General features: G+C 41.2%; 1 protein-coding gene across 4 annotated transcripts in view; it reads right to left on the bottom strand.

Annotated features, from left to right (window-relative positions):
* The window catches only part of mtus2b (microtubule associated tumor suppressor candidate 2b), a 43548-nt gene extending 19971 nt beyond the window's left edge, over positions 1–23577 (bottom strand). For 2 of the 4 annotated variants that reach the window (XM_072460528.1, XM_072460543.1), the window contains exons 1-4: positions 23442–23577; positions 16429–18094; positions 16172–16343; positions 15838–16047 (exon numbers count right to left, since the gene is read on the bottom strand). In XM_072460528.1, coding sequence (XP_072316629.1) covers positions 15838–16047; positions 16172–16343; positions 16429–17934 — 1888 coding nt within the window. In that variant the 5' untranslated portion in view covers positions 17935–18094; positions 23442–23577. Of the gene's footprint in view, positions 1–15837; positions 16048–16171; positions 16344–16428; positions 18095–21951; positions 21990–23441 lie in introns of those variants that run through there. The other 2 variants (XM_072460551.1, XM_072460536.1) reach the window with 2 other exon arrangements.
* Between the last annotated feature and the right edge of the window lie 4223 nt (positions 23578–27800).

The raw sequence follows: 27800 nt of genomic DNA, 5'->3' as shown, positions 1-27800 counted from the left end.
AAAACATCTAAGGAGAAGCAGAAAACTAATCTACTCCAGATCTGAACCCCAGTGAGAGTGTTTGGGACGAGCTGGAGAAGGCTTTGTGCAGTGGTCACTCTCTCTGTGTGAAGAATAATGCAACACTGGATGGAAATAAATCTTTTAATAATATTAAAAGTTTTTTAATAATATTTATCCACGGTCAGACACATATTATTGAAGCTTATTGAAACTATGTCACAGCAAATGTGTGCTGTAATCTTAGCTAAATGTGTGTGCCCCTTTTTTCTTGTGGCCACTTTTTTAGGACAAGGCAGTGTAGTTCCCAATCAACAAGCTTGTAATTTCATATATTAGCCCACAATATTACTGTGAAACCTTTTACAATACCACAGGGTTCAGATTAAGGATTTTCACTTGTATAGCGGTGCTGCTAAACAATCCATTAATTTTTCGAAATTTGTATAGCAATTTCATAATTGCATAGCAAAACACGAAAGTGACTAACAATCAATATTTTCCATTGATATAACACGATTATTTATTGAAAATGTATTTGTAAACATTCTATTTAAAAAAAAATCTTAACAAATTAACTTTTAAACACTTTTTAAATATTTTTTCTTTAAATAAAACAGAAAACTTGCAAATAAAATTAGTTGTAGAACAAATTAATCAACACAAAGTCATATGGCCTTATTTACAACTTTCTTCCATATCATCATCAATCAGAAGACTATTTGCAGGAGTCTTATTTACATATTAATTGTCATTACACTCACAAAAAAATATGTATTAAGCTTCTGATGGAAAAATTAAGGTTGCTGTGGTGTCCATCATAGTGTATTTTATGCGTTATTCAGATTGTACCGGTCTATTTGACGTTCCATTCCATTTTTCGTTTTGCTATTTGATGACGGTCCCTAAGTACTCTCGTCTCGGCTCCAGCTGCACATTTGATGACGGTCCCTAAGCACTCCTCTCGGCTCCGTCTGCACATTCGGATCAGTGTAATTCACTGAGCCCAAAATACGCATCTGATTGTTAAAAACAAGGTCTTAGTCACTTGGCAGTGTAAATATGAATATTTTGGCTGTGTATGATCTGCAAAGACTTTTGCGTATGGGAGCTATTGACCTCGGAAGTCTGAATCTGACGCAAACTTTACCGCACGTGGCTCCTCCCACTTTCAGACTCGCGATCTGAGACAGCAGCGGGACAACACAGCGTCCTACATGTGTCATGCCGTTATTGACGATTGATTGACGAGTGATCAGTACTTTTAGGCGCTTTGGTTACACAATTGAACACGCATTTTTGTATCGCAAAAGCTGCGATACAAACACCATTTTTTATGACAAATGCATCGCATTTGAGAGAAATTGCGATACTGCTTATTCTGAACCCTGTACCATCACAGTATTTTGGTTATTGTTACATCCCTACATATTACACAAATAAGGTGAGAGTTTTTTAATTCATTGTTTCACGGACTTTCCTTGGCATTTTTTAAGAGGGGACGACGGAATAAAAATACAATTTTCACGTTATCAAATCACATCTCTACCATCCAGAAGTCAGAGTTGAATTTAAAAATATAATGTTATTCTAAATACATTTCTTGGATTCTTAGAATATAGGCCCTACAACCACCTCTCTACATTATATACATAATTATCAATGCAAAAAATTGAAAATAACCCTTATTATACTGAGCGGTGTACAAAAATGCCTTCAAAAAAGATGGCTCCAGCAAAAAGTAAATTATGTAAGATAAAAGATGCACCACAGGTGTGCAGACTGTTCATAATAATTATGATTAAATGTTGGCTAACTGCACAATAAAGTAGACTACAAAAAGTGATTACTTCATCAACGATATCAACGAAAACATTGTTGATTGTCTTTGGGTCACTGAAAAGCGCTATATAAATAAAAGTTATTATTATTATTATTATTTTCTTCTTTTTTTTCAGATTTTAGTTTTTTTTAAGTCGGCGGGCTCGCGAAACAACTTAGGCTGAGCAAAATAATATGTCTGTTTGCCGTAACCCGACCGACCCGGTATAAAACTGAAAAAAAAACAAAAAACAGCATTTTGTGGAAAAGACGCCAAATTCTTTTATTTTTCGAATATTTTGCCAACTCACCAACCGTTCTTTCCAAAAGCGTCGTGTAGAATAATTAAGTAGCGCTGGTCAACTTCTCTTTCATCCCAAGGGACAAATAACGCATTGCACGACGCATAAACTATAACTTTTCCTGTCCTCCATATGCTTCTGTATTGAACAGACCATGCAGGAGTGAACCTGTATTTCCTTCTATTTGTTGGTTTGCCTCTGTCAGCGCCACTGGGCTCGCCATCGCTCATGTCGTTCCCTGCATCATGGTGTGGCTTCATGTTAAATTTGACCTGCGCTTTGCATTCTGGGAGGCAAACAGCCCAGCAGCGTAATCACAACAAACATGGTGGCGCCCGTGTCCCCCGCATGTTCGGCATGTTCCCCCCGCTCGCCTTCGCTACCAAAATAAAGGATAACGGCGTACAATAGGTCGATTGAAATATCTTAAAATCGGAAGATTTTGTCTCAATCGGGTTGATCGAGACGTTTTCCGCCATTGACTGTTGAAGCCTGACCCCTGGCGGTCACTCTGAGTCAAAAAATGGCGATGATTTGGATCTTTTTTTGCCTTCAAAGTAAAAAAAATAAGAATTGACCTACCGAACAACTTGAAAAAGTTTGGGTCGGGTTACAGCAAAAATACAATTTATTTGGGGCAGCCTTATTAAAAACTCTCGCCTAATGAAAAATGCAACTGTTACATTTCATTAAAGCAGGATCTGATATCACTCACATGAATTTGAGTGGTTTTAAATTTTGTGATATCCTGTGCTTAATCCCAGTTTCTCTGTAGAAATCCCATCATGTTTCTGGAATATTTTAATGTTTTGTTCACAAATGTTTAAACTTTAATCATTTGTAAACAAAACATTAGTTTAATCTGTTGGATAGACCCTTTAAACTTTAAAGGGTCTATCCAACAGATAGACCCTAACACACTTGTTTTCCAACTTTTCATTCTCAAAAGGAATCCGGAGTAACCTGGACGCTAACAAATACTGCATCTGCAAAGCCAAGATATAATTACCTACTTCAATCACAAGCAAAATACCACGAAAATCATGGTCAATCCTTGTATCTTATTTTCCATTGTTTAGTATACATAAAGCAAGATAAACCAACAATGTCTACACACACACACACACACACCCACATACGCACGCACGCACGCACACAGCAAATATATTCTTGCTCTGTCTGCTTCTCTTATAGATCCAAGGTCAGGTATAGCGAACTCCTAGTGTCGTAACTGTCTCGGCCAAAAGTAATACCACCTGCTTCCTGACCCCTATATGGTCATGTTGTGGTCCAAATATTATTAGGAACAGACAGAGAAAAAGCATCTCCGTGGAAAGTCCCAAGAGGCTGGTCCCGAGAAGAACCACCCTTCATGAATATTCATATTCTTTGTCTTGTGTGTGTGAGGGAAAACTTTTCCAAGCAGACCGTCTGTGAGGGACAGCTTGCGGCTTCAATTTGTTTTAGTCTGTAATTGTTAGGGAAATAAATTCTTCTTCATACGACCAAGACCTGTCTGGTTTTCTCAGTTATATTGAATCCGACAGTCCCAACACCTGCGTCAGGCGCGAATTGGATGCCGCGGTCTGAATACCGTTTAAGCAGGGACTCTCAGACTTCCTCCTCCACAGACACGGGCCTCTTCCCGGTGGGACATACCCGAAACACCTCCCCAGGGAGGCGCCCAGGAAGCATCCAGAACAGATGCCCGAGCCACCTTAAGCTGGCTCAGCTCAACGTGGAGGAGCAGCGGCTCTACTCCAAGCTCCTCCCGTGTGACTGAACTCCTCACCCTATCTCTAAGGGAGCGCCCAGCCTCCCTGCGGAGGAAACTCATTTCGAACACTTGTATCCGCGATCTTGTCCTTTCGGTCATTACCCAAAGCTCATGACCATAGGTGAGGGTAGAAACGTAGACTGACTGGTAATCGAGAGCTTTGCCTTTCGACTCAGCTCCTTCTTCACCACAACAGTATGATGCAGCGACCTCATCACTGCAGCAGCTGCACCAATCCACCTGTCAATCTCACCTTCTGATGGTAGCTGTAAACACATAATTAATCTGTTTTTGAGGCTCAACTTTCTTCCCAAATTAAATCATAACGATACCTTTTTTGTGTCTCACACGATTCAGATTTCAAAATGTGTCTACAGTTTAGAAAACAACCAGGGTTTTGAGCGATTATTCAACTCAAATGCTGCAACTCTTCAAAACAAAGAACAGGGAAACATTTAATAAATCACAGCAGTTGTTTGTGCCCCTGGCTGCTGAGTGTGGAGGTATTGGAGGATTATAAGCAAAAAAACAAAACATTTGTATTCAGCTTTAGAATTTAATGCAGCTCTGACACTCATTTTACCAAACTGCACCAGACACAAATACAATATTCTGTTCCAAGTTAAGGTTTGGGGTCAAATTAGATTTTAGGTGTGTAAATAATCCGCTGCTAATGTCATTGATTTAAACACATTTAAAAGAATACTGCCATCTGTGCTCTAAATCAGTTTTGGCTGTGATGACAGATAAATGTCCTGTCATTCATTATTCAGTTCCTGGATCAATAGTTGTGATACAGCTCTAGCATAGTCAAGTTCACTTCACATTGTGCACAATACTTGTAATAACAGAATCAGTTTGAACTGTTTTGATGTAGTCTTCAGTAGGGGCTGATTTTAGAGCGACTGCCTCGGGCCTGTGCGAAGCCTCCTGTGGGACGTCTCTAACTGTCCTGCTGCAGCACAGTATTCTGCTGGGACTGGCACAGGCTTTTGTTCCACATGCGACTTACACAGAGAACGCTCAGTGCTTTTCTTAAATACACACCTGAGGATGGGTGTTGTTGCACTAGAGAAGAGACATAATAACTGATTCACCAGATTGTTTGAATTAAAAATATACAGATGGATTGATTCTTGGTTACCCCAATTTAGCAACTGTCACTACACATTCAAATACAATACTTCAAAATACAAATAACTAAGCTATACATGCACTATGTTTTCCAGGAAACTGTCTTGAATCTCTCTCTCTCTGCTGCTATTGTTGATTTGTGTGTTAGTATTACAAAAGTATTGAGTAAGTGGCCTTATGTCGGATACAGCTGGGGTTAGTTCTATGTTACCCCTTAAGCCAATGAAACAGAATCAGTGCAGTTACAGTATGGTCCCCTGGAGTCTTAAGTGTGAAGAGGCTATGATGAATGAATCAAAGGCGCTCAACAATATGTCACTGAAGTTTTAGATGCTACTTAACTTCTAATGACTGATATTTGTCACACCAAACAAACCTAATTTAAAAGGGCTTATAACAACTCTTATGGCCATTATATATATTGCAAGCAGTAACAGTAACAACCAGTACTGGGCAAGTTACTCTGACATTGTAATACATTATCAGTATTACAACATTACTGTAAAATGTTGCACTAATCACATTACTTTTGTAGTTCAACACATTTGTGGTTCCTAATTTTCAATATAGTATTGTACATATGATAATATTTGAATAAGTTGTGTCGGGGCTGTTTCGTCGGGGCCGACTTGTGGTGGTTTTTAGGGTGGCGAGTCACAAATCTACAAGTGAGGAACTATGTTGACAGCATGAAATGATTTGAACAAAATTGTTGTGTTTCTTTCACCGTTCCATCAGATGGAATTTTGTTTTTCAAATTTTTGTGTCTATCCTTTGAAATTACCAGCTTTAGTGACTTTTTTGTTTTTTGTTGCTACAGTTAGATAAACTTCTAATAAATCAGATGTTATGTTTAGACAGTTACTCTTACAATTATTCTTACTTGAGTTATAGTTCCCCCAAATACTTTTTAATCTTACCTGAGTCATTTCGTGAAGCTCTAACAATGTCCAGATGACTACCGAATATTTTCCTTTAAAGGAACACTCTTGGACAAGGAGGGCTTACACCAACTTTAGTTGAGTCATATTATTTTGAAGTAACGGTAAATTTACTCTTACTTGAATTCAATTATTGGCTATTCTCCCCACCTCTGATTTACAATGATACATTGATCACACACAGTAGGCCAGACCTAGGCTCAGGCTGCTCAGATCCACAGCTCCTTGTGTCAATTACAGCCACTTGGCGCACGTTTTGAAGAAAACTAAAATGAACACAGTAAATATTTCTACACTCTTCAAGGACACTTTGGAGTTAGTTAGGATCCCAAGCCTTCAGGGGCCCCTAAGCGGTTGCTTGGTTCGCTTATAGGCTGGGGAGGAGCGGTCAGTCTAAAGTTCTTTTCAAGGTGTTCTCTGCGCTGCATAAAAGGCACCCTAATAAAATGCCTTTGTAACTGGCATTTCAGAGATTGTGACGAGTAATATTTTGCCATTATCTACTCAGTAATGCAGTGGTCCCCAAACTTTTTGACTTGAGGGCCACATTGGGTTCTAAAATTTGGCCGAGGGGCCGGGCCAGGAAAATATGTGACTGACCGTGGCCAATCCAGTTACATGTCTACCCGGAGACATTTTGAGTTATTCACAGATTCTGAGAGTGTGAATTCAAAGCTTTCCAATGATGTCTCACTCATGTAGATCTGATAATATTTGAGTAAGTTGTGGTCATTTGAATGTTACAACTCTCAAACCCATTCACTGAGAAAACGGCCTCCAAAGTTTCTCACCGGAGTGAGCCCAGAGTCACAGGGGGGCTCATTTGCATCTCATTGAGATAAGCCCTCCCCCCTGTCACACTGACACCACCTCCCCCTACAGCTGTCACTCAAGACTCAAGAGGAGTGTTGTTATTGATGGTAACTGGACTTGAATCAGAATTAGAAGTTACTATATTAAAATGGAAATACTTGGATTACAAAAGGCCCCGAATAGAATCAAAGAATCAGAATGAGAATAGGGTTCATTGCATTTGACGATAAACATAATTCACAGGTGATTCAGTGCAACACAAACAACAAAAGATAAGATAAGATAAGATAACCTTTAATGTTTCAACGCAGTAGATACAGGGGGAAAGGACAGTAACTTATAGGAAGTTTAAAAAACACTCTTAATAGAAGAACTCTTATAAACAGATGCCAGGGCCAGGTATACGAAATGCAACGGGTCCATGGCTTTGAATATATGAGATATGAGATAATAGATATGATATGTACACCACCAGAGTCCAATTACATCAGAGATCACATCCTCATCCTCTTCTTATGGGCGGCAGTAGCTCAGTGGTAGAGTGCTCGTCTTCTGATCCAAAGGTCGGCGGTTCGACTCCCCGCTCAGTCAGAGCGGTCAGATCCACTGGCGGTGCGATCGCAGCTGCCTCATGTGAATACTGCCGTTGTGTCCTTGGGCAAGACACTTAACCCAACTTGCCCCCCAGTGTCTGCGTATATCTGGGGTGTGAATGTGTGTGTGAATGGGTGACTGGTTCCTTGATGTAAAGTGCTTTGAGTACCTTGACGGTAGAAAAGCGCTATATAAATGTGACCATTTATTTCTTCGTCTGTGCACTCTTCTGTGCTGTGACTCTCGGCTCTTGGCATCAAAGCTGTAAACAAATAACAGGACATTAAGAAATGGCTAACTATTTCACATAAAACACTCATTAACTATTTTTTTTTTTTTTAACACAATGTGAGAGTTTCAATATAAATACTTGAAGTGCTGATAACTCTTGATCTTTGGAAGCCGTCTGAAGAAGGGACTCAGATACTTCTGCCAGTCCAAGTTCTTGACAAACACTTTGCCATCCGCCGTTCCAACAAGCTGTGGGATACTGAGGTGAGACTCAGGAGAGCTGTTTTCCACTACCTGATGACAAGGGCGACACTGTAAAAAAATGAGAACAGAAGAAACATATCTTAAGCAGAGAGCAGCACTGAAGTTTTGCCAGGCTAATGTTTACACATTACAGTAGTCAAATAATATAAACTAACCTCAGCGATGTCTTCCAAAGTGTCAACCCTGGTCTTCATGTATGCTCGCTTGATAATCTGTGCGTGGCCTGCAGCTTCTGATGTGTGGGAGAAGCTGTTTCCACAGTGATCTGAAGCTTGATGTACAAACTGCAGGCTCACCTGAAAAACAGATGTTGCTTATGGTTAATTATACTCTAATCATTAAAACACGAAAATCACCAAAATAATGTTTTACACTTACCACGCTCCTTAGCAGACTTCACGTAGAGACAGGTCATGTCAGTCAGGGTGTCTTTGCCAATTCTGAAAAGGGGGATAAAAGGATTAGGGTTAACAGTAATATGGGAATAACACGCTTCACAGATAACAGTTCACATTGTGACGTTAACGGTGTATTTAAGATGCAAAACGCGGAGATATTGGGACATCTGCCCTCGGCTAGCGATGCTAGCTAGCTCACTTGAGATAACACTGCTCGTAAAAGCAAAACACTTGCAGAACAGCACACCAAAACATAAACATACACTCGAGTTTAAAACCGGCGCACATTAAAGTGATTAAAAGCGGGTGTTTTAGTCGCAAAGCTTACCTGGTTCAGCCGTCCTGTTGTCTCTCCCAACACCGTGCACAGAGAGACACACAGGAAGCTGATAATGGCCAGGCAAGCGCGTGATTGGTTCGAGTGACGCAGTGCGTGCGTGACGTGCAACGTACGTAAGCCACGTGACCAGAAGTGGAATCGGGAGTTGTAGTTTTTTTCTCTTCCCTCGCCGAAAAATAACCCGATAACATAGCAAAGTTTAGCTTACAACTTAGCTCCGAATAGCTGCGTTTAGCTCCGGGCTGTGGGGCTAACAGCCGGTTTAGCACCATAAAACAGACACAAAGCACGACCCACGGGTCAAGAAATACTACATAAGTATATAATTTGTACAGACAAAACGCCGAAAAATAACCCGATAACATAGCAAAGTTTAGCTTACAACTTAGCTCCGAATAGCTGCGTTTAGCTCCGGGCTGTGGGGGTAACAGCCGGTTTAGCACGATAAAACAGACACAAAGCACGACCCACACAACCCACGGGCCAACCCACGCCGAAAAATAACCCGATAACATGGTGATAACAGCAAGTAGTCACATTAAGCCCGTATTGCAGAGTGCACTGAAGCAACATGTTAGCTTAGCATTAGCTCCACCGGAGCAGACAAGTAAGATTCTAAAGTGATCACGAGACTGCCTTAAAACACAGCGTTAAAGCAATAATTTAGTAGTAAAGCAAAAGTGTACCTGAGTAAACAGTTCCGTTGCAATGTAGTCCAGGAAATGTAAGCTCTGAAGACTGTGCTCTGCAGACGGTCTGGAGTAATGAGCACGGAGCACGCAGCTGTAGCCATGCGGATCACAGCTGATTGGTGGAAAATGTAAACAACACGTTGGCTAGAAAAAGGTGACGCCCCCCAGGAGAGCAGGAAAAAGACCAGAAAACTCCACATTTTTAACAGCTTAATGTATACGTTTAAGACAACCAATAGTGTTATCTGAAGCACACAGGGGCTTATTCATAACTTCAACTAGCACATTCTGCAAAAAAATGAAAATCACAAATTTGGGAAAAAAAAAGTAAAATGCTGTTTTTCTCAGTTTCACCGACGCCGACATGGTCCGACAATTGCCGTGGCGAGTCACATATGGTGTGTTTGTGTGAACTAATGAATTACTATAAATTACACACAAGATTTGAACTGTAACTTGTAACAAAGCAACAAATGCAAGGCTCAATGTACAAATTGTTTTCCAAATGCATTAAATAATGATTAATTATCTACTGGCTTCTACTGTCCACAAGAGTCTTCTTCAGTGTGTCAAACACTTGCGCTTCCTGCTTGATTGGCCCCGGTGGCCAATAGATTTTCTTGTGCGCGCACTAAGTGCGAGCAGTGCACTATGTGCGAGTAGTGCGCAGCTGCGCAGGCGCGCAGCTTAGAGGGAACAGTGGCCATCTCTTGGGGAAATGTGGGCATTACAGGCGAAAGGTAAAATGAACGGCCAGCCATAGTATCGTGAGTTTGAATCCCGACTCCGACATTTGCTGCATGTCCTCCTTTCTCTCTCATCATTCCCCTTCCTTTCTTTCTACTGTCTAATAAAGCCTATGGCAAAAAAGAAAAATATATATATATTTTTTACATTTTTAATATAACTTGGACGAACTTGGCGGGCCGGATTGAAAGGCCCAACGGGCCGGATGTGGCCCGCGGGCCGTAGTTTGGGGACCACTGTAGTAATGCGTCATATTACTGTGTTACTGAAAAATGCAATATAATATTGTAATTTGTTACGTTTGTAGCACTTTACTCCCAACACTGGTAACAGCAAGAACGTTTCTATTCCAGACAAATATCACAACTATGATATGACAAAACTAAGAATAAAAAATATGTACTAAAAACGAAACAAAAATCAGAGCGCACTAGTTCCAAGTCTCAACATGAATATGCACTAGAGACACACCTTGTCCTCCAAAATGTAAATATTAAGTCTGTAGAAAACATCTCATCTCAGTAACAAAGTCAATGATGCTATTGATTTAAAAAAAACATAATAAATTAACTCATTTACCTGACTTCTGACTAGGTTCTTGAATAACTGGAAACAACCATTTAAAAAAGTTAACCATGTATCTGAGTAAAGCGTAAAAATAATGTTTTTGGATATCAAAATAGAAAAAAAGGATAACTGGATAATTTGGTCCAAATCCACATCATGCATCAGGTTGGTTCAGCTGCAGTTACTCATCTTTAAATCATCTGTAATCTCTAAAATATAGTGAGCTCGCTCTAAACTTCAAACAGGTTCTGCCTGAGCAGTCCCACCCATTCATGTTCTGATCAAATCAGGAACAGAGGGGCACCCATAACACACAGGATTGTACAGGCACATACAGGTTCATTTTCATTCATTTTGTTTCTCAGAAATCATCATCATCATCATCATCATCATCATCATCAGCAGCAGCAGCAGCAGCAGCAGCAGCAGCAGCAGCAGCAACAACAACAACAACAACATTAGGGAAGGGGAATCTAAAATGAGGGAAAAAACTGAATGTTTAAAGAAAAAATGTCATTTCTAGACACTCAAAGACTCTTCACATTGTATGTATTAACGCACTTGGTGGAGGTAAGATTCTATTATAGCCGCAGCTGCCCTGGATCAGACTGATGGAAGAGAAGCTGCCAATGTGTGCCATCACCCCCTCCGGTCATTCACTCACACACCTGATCCATGCTCGGCGATGTGGATGAAGTGTCTTGCCTAAGGACACAACAGCATTTCATCTAGCGCCACACTGCAGTCCCCCATCCAAATACCAGGCCCTGGCCTACTTAGCTATTACAGTGAGCTGACAGGATTCAGGGCTCAGAATAAGCGGTATCGCGTCGCAAAATGCAACGCAATTTCTCTCAAATGCATTCGTCAAAATTGATTTGCAGCTTTTGCGATACAAACTTTATGTTCAATTGTATAACCAAAGCGCCTCAATCGATCGTCAACAACGGCATGACACATTGTAGGATGCTGTGTTGACTTGACGAGGTCCCGCTGATAGCGGCGTCTGAAAATGGGAGAGCGGGAGGAGACAACGGCACGCCGAGGGCGATGAGGGGCTTTCACGAGCGCAGCGAGACCAAGCCCCCAGCAGCCAAGATGGCCGCCCATTCAAGTCAATAGGAGTTGCTCAGTGTCGCATGTCGCCAGTTAGCCTTTAGCTCTCCAGCGACGTGCGGCCCAAGTTTCCATACCACGTGATTGCGCTGACCAATCAGAGAGTTACAAGAGCAGCGCAAAGCCCAGTGTGAGATAAAGCGAAATATTAAACTACTGGTTTTAAGAAAACTGAAGGATTTTGAAAAAGTTGACCAGAACACGAGGTGAGGAGAGAGCAGAGAGCAGCTGTCACTGCGTCGTCATTAAATCAAGCCGTTTTCACTCTATTAAAATATGAGCTTCGCCTTAAATCCAGCTCATGGTCTAAAGCTGCTGCTTCTTCACTTTTACATCAGAACATTTGATTATTAATGCAATTTGTTTTTTACACGCCAGTTTGATATTATATACATAGTGCAAAACTGTACATTTTGTATATGTATTGACCAAAATCTATTTATTGTCATGACTCAATATTTTAGTGTTATTATTCAGTGTTTTGTGGTTTATCGCAAATAAATATAAAACCATAAAAAATGTCTAGTTTGTAAACTTTTTCTCTGACAATGGAAATAATTCTGATTCTTAAGTACATGAAACGTATGATCTAAGATTGATTTCTTAAATCACGGATTTTTTTATCTGCCAAATGCTAATCATTCTACAACATGTCAAATGTATCACAAAAAATGCTTAAGTCATGATAAAGTCAGTATTTATGCTAAAGTCATGATGAAGTCAGTATTTATGCTGCTTGTGTCATACAGATAAAACACTGATGGATACGAAACGTAACATCATAAATTTATACTCGGCAAAACGTTCCATTTCCTCACTTTCTTTCCGCAGCATTTCTCACGTTCTTTCAGTTTTTCAGGCAAAACTATTTAAAGACATCGCTTCTGAGCAGTAGATCCACGGCCCTCAGATCCGTGGTGGTCATTAGTTCCATGATTTGATCAGTTATTAAACTCATAGATCCATATTTTTACGCCTGTAGCTCAGTTGTGGCATTTGGGCTATTTCAAGGCATCTCGGCCCATTCACTTCACCTACACGCGCTCTGATTGGTCTAAACGGTCACGAGCTGGGTTAGAGCGGCGCGCTAGAGCGTAGCCGAAGCTACCAGCTTAGAATGCGTTTTAAAGACAACTGAACAATCTTAAAATTAAAAAAAGTCAATGACCCAAAAATAGGTAAGAATTGTCGCTATATCCGATATTTTTGAAAGCTCTAGGTGCTTTTACAGCTGAACACGAGCAGTTTTTCGTTCTCGAGGGTAAAAAACCTTTCTGGGCCGCGGGATTTCTTTGGCTGCAGTACCAATGGAGTGGCCACTGGGGGTTGTAACGACATGCTGCGGCTAGCCATACCCTATCCAGATATTATAATAGATCCATGAGCGAGACGGGGCGCTCATCAAAGTCCCTCGTCGCTCATCAAAGCCCCTCGTGTCCCTCCTCCCACTCTCCCGGTGGCTCCTCCCACTCTCCTGGTGGCTCCTCCCGCTCTCCCGTTTTCAGACTAGAACAGGCTTCTGGGGGGGTCAAACTCACTCATGTCCAGGACAAAACCAAGACATGTTGTGTCTGGAAAAATCCAGACCCGTAAGAGAACTCATTCTGATACAAACAGCTCAAACTTGTGAGTGTAAAGACAATGAATATGTAAATGAGACTCATGCAAATAGTCATCTGATAATGATATGGAAGAAAGTTGTAAATGAGGCCATCTGACTTGATGTTAATTAATATAGTGTTTAAAAGTTAATTTGTAAACGGTAAAATAGAATACTTACAAATACATTTGAAATAAATAATCTTGTTACATCAATAGAAAATATTGATTGTTAGTAATTTTCATGTTTTGCTTTGCAACTTATCAAATGTCTATACAAATTAAAAAAAATTAATGGATTGTTTAGCAGCACTGCTATACAAGAGAAAATCCTTAATCTGAGCCCTGGGATTGTGCATTGGCAAGCCGGTTTGGCCCTGGATAATTTGTCAACTTGTTTAGTTGTAGCACAAACTAAAACCAAATTTAGTTCAAGGTAACACCTCTGGGTTAAGTGCCAATACACAGAAGGCAGAGGAGAGCTAAATGTGTCAGAATCCACATGGGAACATATAAAACCCTGAGCAGATGTCAACATTGACTTCAAATCTGCCCGTCAGCAGCACTCACTTAACAAAAAGAAGTGTAAAACTGCTCCAAAAATTACATCTTTAAGAGAGGAGAAGCATGTGAGTAGGGCTGCAACGATTATTCGAGTTAATCAAATAATTCGATTACAAAAAAGCTTTGATTATTATTTATTGATTCGATGCTTCGTTTAATTTACATATTGTATTAAAAACACGTGAATCTGTGGCGCGCGGAGCGCACGGAACGACTTGTGGCCCTTTTGTTTCCCGCGGAGCTTCTTCCTGAAGCAGCTGGAGCGCAACAGAGAGAGCGGCGTGTTTTAAACTCACGAGTGAGACACATGGATCTATTATAGGTGCGACCGGGAGTTTTGTTGTGTGAAAGAGCAGGTGCCGCAAGCTGCCGCGAGCAACCACCACTAGTTCCGCGCACCGCCCGCCCCAGCGTCCCGCCCGCCCCAGCACCCACGTGTCCTCACCGCGCCACCCCGGACCCCGCTCCACACTCGCGCTCCACAGTCTGCTTCCCAGTCACACTTGTACGTTTCAAACATGCCACACGCTCGTCTGCGGTGCCTTGAAACGGTCAACTCGGCGGTCAACACATCTATGGAAACAGCAGGGGGACCACGACCATCATAATAATCTGATGTGAAACAGAAAGTCCGCGATGACGCGGAGCCAACGCCGTAAAGTGACAAAATGCTAAATGTAGAGCCACCGCTCCAAACACCAGCATCACTGTCTCACACAATGTTTTACAAACTAATGTCTTATTTTAAGTTATGTGACAGAAACACAGATGAATTCATACTGTAACTGTTACAAACAGTCTGGTGACAAGGTAATTAGCCCTTTATGTATTTTCTTTATATATTATTTATGTTCAAACAGAACACTTGGACTGGTGAAGTGAAATGTTGCTGTTTTGGGGACAAACTTATGTGAAATTAAGAATAAAATGTGTTTTTTTTTAGGCAGAAACTCAATGTGTTATTTGTTTATTACAATGAACTATACCATTTATTTAAAAAACGATTTAATATGCTTTTAAATGGTTTACGGATTGTACAAAAAAATTAACCGATTCATCGATTAATCGAAGAAAAAATCGATAGATGAATCAATTGCTAAAATAATCGATAGCTGCAGCCCTACATGTGAGCATAGCAGCTTGAATAGAAAACAATATTAATAGACGGAGCAGCCACTGGCAGCTTGCTTTGACTAAGGTCCACACAGGATATTGGTGATGTTCTGATATAGTTTTTGAAAAAGAAGGTTACCGTGTAGGTTTCTTTATTCAAGAAGTAGAAACTCAAGGAGAACAATTGGCTGAGAATCTGTTGTTCCCTGTCCATACAGGGAACAACAGATTCCCAGCCAATTGTTCTCCTTGAGTTTCTACTTCTTTTCAAATATAGAGAAATTGTATCCCTTTCAGCTTATGCTAATGCTCAAAGATTCCCCTTAAGTTTAAGAACACGCTGAAGCATTAAGCAATAATATGCACAGAGAACTGCTGCTGCTGGTATTTTATCACACATGGTTTTCTTTATTCATTGTAAATGAGTTTCTCGCTTGCCTTTGCTTTAGTGCCACATTCTTAAACATAATCATTCAATCCATGGTATGAACACTCTAAACTGGCATTGTTGCTATGAGTGTGGCACTAATAATGGCCAAAGCGTGGTCCAGGCAACATACTGCAGTGTCCAGCACATGGTCCAGCACTTTGGAAACAGCTGGAAACAGCACTGCATGTTTAAACTCTGTATCAAGTAAAAGGTATGTGTCTTGAAGATTGGTGCAGAGGATAAAGGTAAGATTATAGTTTATCTACTTGTTGTTCTCTATATTTGATCAATTTTAGGAAGTAGTCATAGATGAGCATGTGGAGTATAATGTTGTCAAATAAATCTGCAAAAGACAGAAGTGTTTTGAACGTAGTGTGGCAGCAACCGTACTCACGTCGAGAGACTCGGAGGGCGTCACTGTGGCCACTCTCGTTGGACTGATTACTGGACACAGAGGAGACGCTGGAGCTGCGAGTGAAGCCAAAGGCGGCGAGGCGGGACGGAGGCAGAGCAGAGAAACCTGGGGGGCGCAAACCTGACTGCCCCGGCTTCAGCACCATGGACTTATGACTGCTGGCCACGCCTGACTGCCTCTGATGTTCTGCTGCAAAAGAGGATCAAAAGCTTTATACCATTTCATAGAGCAGTATGTGGGTATAGTCAACCACTACTGCAAATGTTTTCCTTCGGATTGAAATTCCTTTAAAACAGGTGAAGATATTGTCTACCTGCTCTCTCCTGGTAGTCCTGTGTAGATGCAGCGTGTTCTGTGTGTCCAGGCCTCTGAGCAGCCTGTTGGACTCTGCTTTTGGCAGCAGGCTGTCGGGCCCCTAACCCCAGCTGAGGTCTCAGAGCTCTGGGGGAACGGTACACGCTGCTACTGCCCTCTTGGGAAACATTCTGCAGGACAGTTATGTAGTCACATTTTTAGAAACCTTGCTTGTTGGCAATCATAACTAAAGGCAATGATTCTATTTTTCCTCACCTCTTGATTATACTCAGGCATATCTTCATGGACACTTCCTGACTTGCTGCCCAGGATGTTTGCGGTTGTGCCTGTATTTGCTGTAGCCTTGTTCCCAGTCATGGATCCCCCTGGAGGGTAAAAGCCTGTCTTTTGGATCTCATGTCGATATTTATCAAACAGGATGTTGGAGGATGTAATCGTTGATGTAGCCTTTGCTGGTGTTCCATAGTTGGACACGTCTGATTTGGCTTGAGGATTCTTGCGGACGTACGTGATGATCTTAGGCCTGACATTTTTCTTGGGTTCTTCTTTTTGAGGAATTGAGAGCGATTTGGGGAGACTCGTGTTGGGACAAGTCTTTGGCAGTTTGATCATTTGACCCAGGGGGGAATCACTGCGCTCTTGACTTGGTGCTCTGACACTTTGGACTTTGGCTGGTGAGTTTGGTGAATACCTTCTTCTTGGTGAAAGCGATGCATTTCTCGTTGTATTAGTCGTAATATTCCGACTAGGGCTTCCCCATGGCTTCCTTTGCTCTAAATTTAAATTACTCATGGCTGCTGTGTTTTCCAAAGAGCCATTCCTTTTGATGCCGTTATCAAAGGATGGTGGCTTTTTCATGGAATTCTCAAATGAAGGCTGCTTCCTAAACCCGTAGCTGAAAGAGTTCTGTTTTTTTAGTGCATTGTTATAAGTGCCTTGCTTATTTGTGGCTTTTGGTTCCAAGGAGGACTGACTGCGTCTTATCCCGGTTTTGGCTGGACTTGCTGTGCTGTGGTGCTGTACTGCTGGCGTTTCATCTGCTTGTGTGCCTTTGTCCATTTTACTATGGCTTTCAATGCTGTTTACATGAGTTTGGAGCTCATGATCACTTCTTTTATCACTTTCAGTATTGTTTCTGAATCCATCTCTTTTCTTCTCCTGAAATTCCCCATTGCTCATTTGTGCTTTAGAATGTGCTGCTGTATTCAGATTCATGCCCGCATCTTTAGGTTGAATTGTAGATATCTTGGCCTTTTCAGATACCTCTGAAGTGGTATTAGGTACATGCAAGGATTCAGTTGTTCTCCCGGTACTTTCTATGGCTGAGATTGTGGACAGACAAGTGAAGTAGATGTCTGTCTCTGAGCTTATTTCAGACTGTGCGTGTGACTTTTCATCTGTATTATTACTTGCTGCTTGTGCTGTGGTATTGCTTTTTGAATGGAGCTGCTTTGGAAGTCCTTTGTGTTCCTTCAGTCCAACTAAATCTTCTCCGTCATCAAGTTCTTGACATTCCAACATTTCAAATTCTGCCAGTGCCAGGTCCTCGCATATGGAGTTCTCTTCGAAAATGTTGGCTCTTTGCTGCGATGTGGTGGTGGTCCTCAACTTAGACAAAGCAAACAAATCTTCAGTCCTGGTTGCATTATCCTTTTGGATATCATTAGCATTAGCATCACCCGCGCCCTCTCTGGGCCCAGCATGATGATGGTTGTTGTTCCCCACCTCACCCGGAAACAGAGACTCTCCTTGATCACACATTTTCTATGTTTATAGCTCCATGAAGTGCTCTGTCAATCAGTATAAGCATCTGAATGAATCACCTGTCTTCTACTCAGGTTTTAATTGCATGGATACTACTCGAAATACATTTTCCTGTTTTCTTTCAGAATTCCAAATATTAATCTTGCTGATACGAAACCTGTACAGAAACGATAAAACACAAAAGTGTAGCAATTAATGATGACAATTTACCAACAAATAAAACATTGACTGGGTGAGAGATTAATTGTATTTCAAGAACTATAACACATTCGTGACCAACCCTTTATTCCTTCACCTCCACCTGTAATGTTTTATATGGCCATCAACTTTCAATACCTCTTCATAGTAACACCAGTAAGCTTTACATTCAGAGGAGTTCCATTAAAGAATAACTGCTCTTTCTAAATATGGTCAGTCACAAATGTTAATAGAAATGATAGGAATAATAAAATCCTCACATTTGTAAATACTGTGGTAAATCAGATATTGAAAAAAATTTGCAGTGGTGATGTATCAGGCCTTCTCTATACATTCCAAGAATTTAACAGTTATCTATAGTAGTTATCTTTCCTACGTTCCATTCCTACGCAATTGATTCTGTCTGACAGCTTATGCTTTAGAAGCGACTTTGACCTTGTGGTTAATTTTGTGGAGTCATCAAGTCATAACGTGCTGGTTTAATCGAAAGAGAAACCTGGAGCACAGAACATTTTCACATAAATATATCCACAGCTCAGTATGAAACCAGATGGACTGCTCTTCCTACATTCACACGGTCAGAGTGTCTAAGTTTAACAATCAAGAACCCACTCTGCTGCAGTACAACGCAACACAATCAGGATGGTATTTACTGTACATCTCTGAATGTGCCGTGTGCAGGAAATCAAAAGAGGGATCAATGACTGGGAGTTTTCTCTGAACAGAACAGAGACATGGACAGATGCTGTGTCAGCAGCTGCACTGCAGAACCGCTCAATGCACAACCAGAGCATCACTACTGCACGTTTGTTACTACAGAACAGTTTCACTCTGGGGCAGGACCACAGGGACAGATATCCATTGGAGGTTATTTATTTCAAAATCCATAGTTTATAAACTTGATTATGATGATTATAACAAAGCGAGAGCATGTTATTGGTCTGTTTAGCTGATGAAGAGCAATTATAAAACTTTGAAATGTTGCCAAGACTAGTGATAAGGTAACATTTTAAAAGTCACCCAAGCTTTCCATAACACAAAGGAAACAAGACCAAAGTACCGGTAGTGATTTTCTAAGACCTATTATTTAGAACAGAGTGAAAAGAATCATATCAGACATTTCAGACATATCTAACTGCAAATTATGTTTTGATATTGTGTCAAATACAATGTTTTAATCATTTAATTATCATTTCATAATAAGGCTCTTTCTAATAATTATTTTAGTAGTCAACTTATACACAGCACATTATACACATTATTAATCAAATAAAGGTTCAAATGTGGTAACTGAAGCCTTCCAGATCGAGAGTATTATGATTTTTTTTTACATTTTTATTTAATAATGCTGTCTGTTATAAAAGGTCTTGGGTTTTAGAGCGTGAATAGTCCAGACAACCATTGCGATTATTAAGACAACTACGAATATGGTCTTATAGTCGACTAGGCACAATTTGTCCATTCATTGTTGCAGCCCTATTTAGTATCATCATTTTAAGTGTCCATTTAAAACATATTCCTTTACTTGACTTAATGATGTTGAACACATTTAGATTATCAGTTCCCTCTAGACATAAACAGCTCATGACTGGGCTTGCACTAATGAGCTTGACAGGGACAAATTGCATGTATTTCGTGTAAGTGTCACTTGAGGATGGATGTGGACTCTTTCTGCTCTGGTCAAGATAAGTCTCCTCCTTCATATGATTTGTTAAGACTAAATCAAAGGCCAAGCTGAAGCCACAAGATCTGATGACACAGATATGATGAATGTGGTTCATTTGTGGGGCTTGAGGATTTCAGACCAGAGATTTTGAGATAATATGACCAAATAGAGCTAAAACTCAGCTGTGCCACAAAGGCTTCTGCTTGAGTAGATTAGTTGAGCAGTGGAAGTTGACATGTAAATATAACAGGTGTAAGTGGACAGAAAGCGTGTAATAAGTGAATAAATGGTACAGAATGTTTTGTTTGTGACGTTTACTGTGCTATTATGTTGACTGCCATAAGAGATAGTTTGTTTTCAAATTTGATCAACTGAACTTACGATTTTAACAGCTATTTTGATTGAATTACTGGACACAAATATGATAAAGAAGAAACTGTACCAGCTATGGATTCATAACTATATCAAAAAACACTTTCTTATCTGGGAGTTCTTATTCCTCACTCCAAAGATTTTTACTTTTTATCAAAATGGGTTTGACAAACATAAATTTATACAAATAGCCTAAACTTTTATTTTTTAATTGGAGCTGCCTTAAGTAAAATAGTTTCAGGTTCATTATTATAAGGGCCATTTTTATAGGATGGAATTTAGAAAATACAGCTTCTTATCTGCAAATATCGATAGAAATGTGTCTGCGGGAGGTTATATTCTAGCTTGAGTTGAGAAAAAGATTTTAGGTTCCCACCAGAGAAGAGGTCCTGGATCTTCTGTATACCGGCGTCCCTCCATATTTTAAAGCCTGAATCTGTGCATGACACTGGAAAATCAGGATTATCATAAATAGGTGCTAGAAATGAATGTTGTTCCACTATTATCTGGGAGTTCTTGAACCATATCACTGTTTTAGCATGTCTAGAAACACAGGATGTTTAGTAATCCTGAATCTATGCTTTGACTGAGCGATAAGTCCTGCTGAATTGTTACAGTAGATATTACAGCAATCCACTCACTTGGAAGATACAATAGCGCTTGCTCAAGCTCAACAGGCATTTTACCTGCTGAATTAAAAGCCATACTATTACCTCCCCCTTAGGGTTAGGGTTACTCATCTGGAGAATGTCTGACATCCTTTCATTATGAAGAAATTAACACAAGCCACAGAGTAAAACATTTTTAATACAGTCCCACTAGGACTACAGCTTCTTTATGTGTGACTAAAGCATCATCATGTCCTGCTGACACCCTGTCACATACAGTCATATACAGTGTGAGGCCATAAGCACCATCAAGGTCTCAGTGTAACAGACCTGTTTATACTGTGAAGCAGGACTCACGACAACCACAACTACATCAGGTTAAAACAGAACTAGGTTGGACTAGGACTAGACTATGTCAAAATCAAGTCTAATACAGCTGAGAACACTTGATTAAACCAGAGCCAAGTGAAACTAGGACTAAACCACTCAATTTCAAATATAACCAGGACTTAATAGGCTGAAAAAGGCAACCAAACCAACAACACCAAGTACGACTGTCAGAAACGATTATGTTTAGTGATTATTTTTCCAAAAAGTAGTCAAATGAGAATTCCTTTGGTATAGGCCTTGAGACATTTTAAATACATTATCAACTAAGTCTTGTCTTCTACAAGAAAATTTACAAATAAAGTGAATTATTGATGAAAATCAGTGATGCTTTATAATTTGTTTTACATTTAGATTCAAATCATATCACAGTCTTTGTTATGTGTTTTTGAGTCCGTACAATTCACATAACAATTACGATTATGAAATAGTATTATTTTTACAGCTGAATTTAACTATATTTAATAATACAGCTTTTAACCAGCTAAACCAGGACTGATCTAGATTTAGACTTTAAACGAGGGCAAAAGATGGAACCAACACAAACCAAGTTTAAAACTTTATGGACTAAACCATGGACGCTTGCACCCTCCAGCCCAAAGCCTGCCCCTGTCACTCCTGCCTTTCTGTTCTCCTCTCCCCTCTGCTGTTACAGTTGATAGCGCCCCCACAGCGACACCATTATGGCAACAGCGGGACAGAGGGAAATGTATTTTCCCGCTAACAACATGCTTTTATGTGTCCCATCCCCCTCCGGGACCTACCAGCCAACGTTCCCCTCACCTTTACCTTGCTCTAAGCACTTGTTTTGAACCTGCAACACAAAGGGCTTGATCAGAAAGAGCACATGTGTTTTGATGAAATGATAAGGTGGTGTTTATAGACTTTAAACAAGGATCTTCATCAATTATTGAGCAAGAGAGAGAGGAAATGGAAGGCTCCAAATTAAACGCTTCACTGCTCACACGCTCTTTATGGAACCAACAGAGCTACATAATGAAATAGAAGTCTGACATTGCAATTACTGGAAAGCAATTAATGCAGAATAAATTGACTTTATTTACCTTTTTATTTACGATTATTCACAAAATCAGACTCATAAACTCAGGTCATAAACGTAGAGCTAAATTTTTTTACATAAACCTTTTTTTTTTTTAAATGAATGCGTACATGAAAATCTGTTGCTTGTAGGGCTACAACCATCCAGCAAGTATTCTATTAATTAATCAATTAGTTGTTTAGACAGCAAAATGCCCATAAATATCAAATTTTTACAAAATTTTACCAAGATAAAGCTAAGGAGATGTTGTTTGAGGACATCCTGAATCTTGATATAATGTATATTTACAGACAAAATAGGATTTTGATCAGTAACTCTAAATGTACATGTTTCCTGTGTATTTTGGAAGTGCAGCCTCACCTGCATCGAAAACCCCTTCTCTCAGCACATGGCATGTTTTCAGTCAGTGGGTGGGTTCTGCAGTTTTAATGGTCCAGTTTCTATTATTAAGCTGTTTTAGATCATTATAGTCGTTTACCATGAATTAAATGTTAAATAATAATATACAGATGATTATAGTTTCGTGCCAATATCTCATGCTATATAGAGCAAAATGCTATATCTTATATAGATAGATTGCTAAAGGCGTGCTCACAACCTTCAATGACTCCTCTACCAACATGTTCAGGAGAGGTTTTATTTGTCTAAATACCACGTTGATCATTTATATAGTAGCTTATAATAGAAAAAAAGCCAATTACATAGTTTCTAAAGCGTGTATGCCTCACATTATCTGCAAAAGAGTTATGAACGTTATTCACTCCCTCTGCCTTACATAATGTCAGAAACAAACCACATCAGAGAGCATCAGTGAGTACCCAGCGTGACGTCCCAGTGCTCTCATCTGCCCTTGAAGCTTCTGAATGTAATTATTCTTCCAATTTCTCTAAACTACAAAAAGCACGTGCACCTTTTAGTCCGTAAGTAAAGAAAACATTTTAACTAACCTGCGAAAAAGGCAAGTTTAACACCATAAGTAATGGCCCAGGCAGCTCTCAAAGGTAAAATAACACTTCAAACGATATACGACATTTTCCTCTCGAAGAAAATAAATGAAAATGCAGCTAGCCAATAATAGCTTTTTAGTAAGAAAGAATGAAGCTAGCATCAACAGGAATGCTTCGCAATGCGTTGGAGACGTTATTATCTCACCTTATTGTGTGTAAGAAGCGGGAAAATGTGTGAGGAATTGTGGGAATATAAGAATACTTACCGTTTCGACAAATGCAAAATACATATGAAAAGAAAGGAAAGGTTAAGGGTGGTAGACAAATAGCCCGGAGCAGGAGGTTTTAGTCCGCAGCATCGTTGGAGAAAAGCGGGAGTGGAGCGGGGAGAGGAGGAGGCGCAGGAGGTGAGCACAAGTGCTCTACGCCCATGTGTGGCGCGAGCGAGCAGGCGCGAGGCCACCGGGAGCATAGGCACGAGCGCTGGTCTGGAGCTCCCCCTGCCGGCCAAACAGTGGACTCCAATAAATAAAGCAAATAAAGCACTAGTTCTCAAGAGTTTTAGTCTCGAGTACAACCAAGTTTGTCTCACACTCCGGCCGTGTTTGGCTAGTAACTAAATATAAAAAATAGTCAAATAAATGTTTATTCTGTCAACTTTCAACTAGGGATGCCATGAGTAATCGGTTAATCGATTATCAGGATTAATCACACTTCACAGTATAATTGTAAGAACCAAAAAAAAGTAAATAAATAAATAATAATAATCGTGACAATTTTAGGAGCAAAAAGCCCTAAAAATGTAGTCCAGACACTAACACTGTAGCCCAAGCCCATCACAAGCCCTAAAGCTTTAGCCCAAGCCCTAACACTGAAGCCTAAGCCTTAACACCATAGCCCGGGCCCTATGACTGTAGCCCAGGCCCTAAGACTGTAGTCTGGGCCCAAACACTGTAGCCCAAGCCTTAACGCTGTAACCCATGGCCTTAACACTGTAGCCCAAGCCCTAACACTGTGGTAGTCCATGCCCTAAAACTGTAGACAAAGCATAACACTGTAGCCCAAGCCCTCACACTGTAGACAAGGCCCTAACACCGTAGCCCAAGTCTTACCACAGTAACATAAGCCCTGAAACTTGAAGCCCAAGCTCAAACACTGTAGCCCTGACCCTAACATGTTGCCCAACCCCTTGCACTGTAGCCCAGAAACGAACACTGTAGCCCAAGCCCTAACACTGCAGCCCAAGTCCTAAAGCTGTAGCCCAGAAACGAACACTGTAGCCCAAGCCCTAACAATGCAACCTAAGATCTAACACTGTAGACAAGGCCCTAACTGTAGCCAAGACCCTAACACTGTAGCCCAGACCCTAAGACTGGAGCCCAAGTCCTAAAATGGTAGCCCAGGCCCTAACACTGTAGTCCAGGCCCTAACACTGTAACCTAGACCCTTACACTGTAGCCCAAGCCTTAAGACAGTAACCTAAGCCCTAAGATTGTAGCTTAAGCCCTAAAACTGTACCCGAAGCCCCAACACTGTGGCCAAAGCCCTAAAACTCAAGCCTAAGCCCTACCACTGTAATCAAGGCTCTAACACTGTAGCCCAAGCCCCAATTCTATAGCCAAGACCCTAACACTGTAGCCTAGACCCTAAAACTGTAGCCCAGGCCCTAACACTGTAGCCCAGACCCTAACAGGTTGCCCAACCCCTTACACTGTAGCCCAAGCCCTAACACTGTAGCCCAAGTCTTACCACAGTAACATAAGCCCTGAAACTGTAGCCCAGGCCCTAACACTGTAGTCCATGCCCTAACACTGTAGTCCAAGACCTCACACTGTAGACAAGGCCCAAAAACTGTATTCCGGGCCTTTACACTTTAGTCCATGCTCTAACCCTGAGCCCAAGTATAACACTGTAGCCCTAGCCCTCACACTGTAGCCCAAGACAAAACATTGTAGCCCAGACCCTAACACTGTTGCCCAACCCCTCACACTGTAGCCCAAGCCCCAACACCGAGCACTGTAGCCCAGTTCCTATCATTGTAGCCCATGCCCTTACACTGTAGCCCAAGCCCTAACAGCGTAGCCTAGGCAATAACACTGTAACTCAGGCCCAAACACTGTAGCCCAAGCCTTACCACAGTAACATAAGCCCTAAGACTTGTAGTCCAAGCCTTATCACAGTAACATAACTGACTTAACCATGTGCAATTCCGTCATATTCATGTGCAATTATTCATGTGCAATTACTGTCGTGATCACATGCAATGGTGTCCCATTCATGTGCATATAACTGATGAGAATAGAGTGTTTATTTTTTCATTATTATTATTATTATTAGTATTATCTTGTCTTACGCTAGCTGTTTTTTATGTTATATATTATATATTACATTTTATTATTTGTTTGTTTATTTATTTATTTATTCATTTATTTATTTATTCATCAATTTATTTATTTATTATTTATTTATTTTTATCTTTATTTATTTTTCCTCTCAATCCCTTGTTGGGAAATGGGAGGTTTTGTCTATAGGAGTTTTTGTTTATAAGAGTTCTTCTATAGGGTTTTTCAAACTTCCTATAAGTTATCTGTTCTTTTCCTCTGTATCTAACTGCGTTGCAACAATGAAATTTCCCCATTTGTGGACAATAAAGGATTATCTTATCTTATCTTATCTTATAAGCCCTAAGACTAGCACAAGCCCTAACACTGTGGCCAAAGCCCTAACACTGCAGCCATAGTTCTAAAGCTGTAGCCCAGGCCCTAACGCTGTAGCCCAAGCCCTAATAATGCAACCTAAGCTCTAACACTGTAGACAAGGCCCTAACACTGTAGCCAAGACCCTAACACTGTAGCCCAGACGCTAAGACTACAGCCCATGTCCTAAAACGGTAGCCCAGGCCCTAACACTGTAGCCCAGGACCAAACACTAGCCCAAACATTAATACTGTTTCCAAAGCCCTAACACTGTGGCCCAAGCCCGAACCCTGTAGCCCAAGCCCCAACTACTATAGCCCAAGCATAACACTGTAGCCCAAGCTATCACACTTGGGGTACAGGGCCCTAAAACTGTAGGCCATTTTAGGGCTAGGCTGGTGCCAGGACTAAGCCCAGAAAGGAGGGCTTTGATACAGATTAGATTCTGGGGCCTTTTCCTTGGTCCTTTTGGACCTTTTGGGGAAAGACAGATGCCAAGTCTTAGCCCAGGCGGGCTTTGATACAGACTAGATTCTGGCTAGAACAGACTCGACTCTTAGGACTCGGGCTTGTTACTTTTTCGACTCTTTTGGGGCCAAGCTGTTGCCAACCTAGCCCAGAACGGAGGGCTTTGAACTAAGCTGGACTGCGGGGTTTCTGGCCCGGCCCTTTTGGCCCTTTTGGGGCTTGGCTGGTGCCAAGACCCAGAAAGGAGGGCTTTGATACAGATTAGATTCTGGGGCCTGTTACCTGGTCCTTTTGGCCCTTTTCGGTCCAAGCTGGTTCCAAGACTGGACCAAACAAGCTCTGGCCTGGTCCTTAGCCCAGAAAAGGGGCTCATATACAGGCTAGTCTTGGGGGCCTGTTTCTTCGTCCTTTTGGCCCTTTTTGGCGGAATGCTGGTTCCAGGACTCAGCCCAGAACGGAGTGATTTGATACAGGGTAGACTCTGGGAGTTCTGGCTTGGTCTTTTTGGCCCTTTTGGGGAAAGGCAGGTGCCAAGACTTTGCCCAAAAAGGAGGTCTTTGATTCAAGCTAAACTCTTTGGCCTGTTTACTGGTCCTTTTGGTTCCAGGCTAGTGCCAAGACGTGGTCAAAAATAGAGGGTTTTGATTCAGACTAGAGTCTGGGTGCTCTGGCCTATTTCTTTTGGGCCTTTTGGGGCCAGGTGGTGCCACGACAACCCAAAACGGAGGATTTTGATTCAGGCTCTGTAGCTGGTTTCTTGGTCCTTTTGGCCCTTTGGCGGTCAGGCTATTGCCCAGTCTTAACCCAGAAAAGAGGGTTTTGATCCAGGCTAGACTCTGGGGGCTCTGGATTTGTCCTTTTTGCCCTTTTGGGCCAATGTGGTGCAAAGGCTGAGCCATGATAGGCGTGTTTTGATACAAGCTGGATTCATTTGCCTTTTCCCTGGTATTTTTGGACCTTTCTGCGCCAGGTTGGTAACACGACTTGATACAGGCTAGATTCTGGGGACTGTTCACTCGTCATTTTGGCCCTTTTGGGGCCAGGTTTGTGCCCAGTCTCTGCCCAGAAATTAGTGCTTTGATTCAGGCTAGACTCAAGGGCCTCTGGCCTTGTTCTTTTGGCACTTTTGGGGCCAGGTTGGTGCCCATTCTTAGCCCAAAACAGACTGCTCTGATACAGACAAGACTCTGGGTATTTTTCTGTTGTCCTTTAGCCCTTTTGATACAAGCTTGGTACCCAGACTTAGCCCAAAAAGAAGGGCGTTGAATCAGGCAAGATTCTGGGGTCTGTTCCGTTATTGTTTTTTGCACCTTTGGGGCCAGGCTGGTGCAGATACGTAGCCCAGAAAAGAGGGCTTTGATTCAAGCTATACTCTGCGGGCTCTAACTGGGTCCTTTCGGTCTTTTTAGGGCCAGGAAGTTGCCCAGTCTTAGCCCAGAATTAAGTGCTTTGATTAAGGAT

This window comes from Eucyclogobius newberryi, unplaced genomic scaffold (genome assembly GCF_026437365.1).
Source record: "Eucyclogobius newberryi isolate DKJ021-1_F unplaced genomic scaffold, fEucNew1.0.hap1 SCAF_10, whole genome shotgun sequence".
Classification (NCBI taxonomy): domain Eukaryota; kingdom Metazoa; phylum Chordata; class Actinopteri; order Gobiiformes; family Gobiidae; genus Eucyclogobius; species Eucyclogobius newberryi.
The sequence above is the reverse complement of the archived record's forward strand: the minus strand, read 5'-3'. Positions and strand labels throughout refer to the sequence as shown.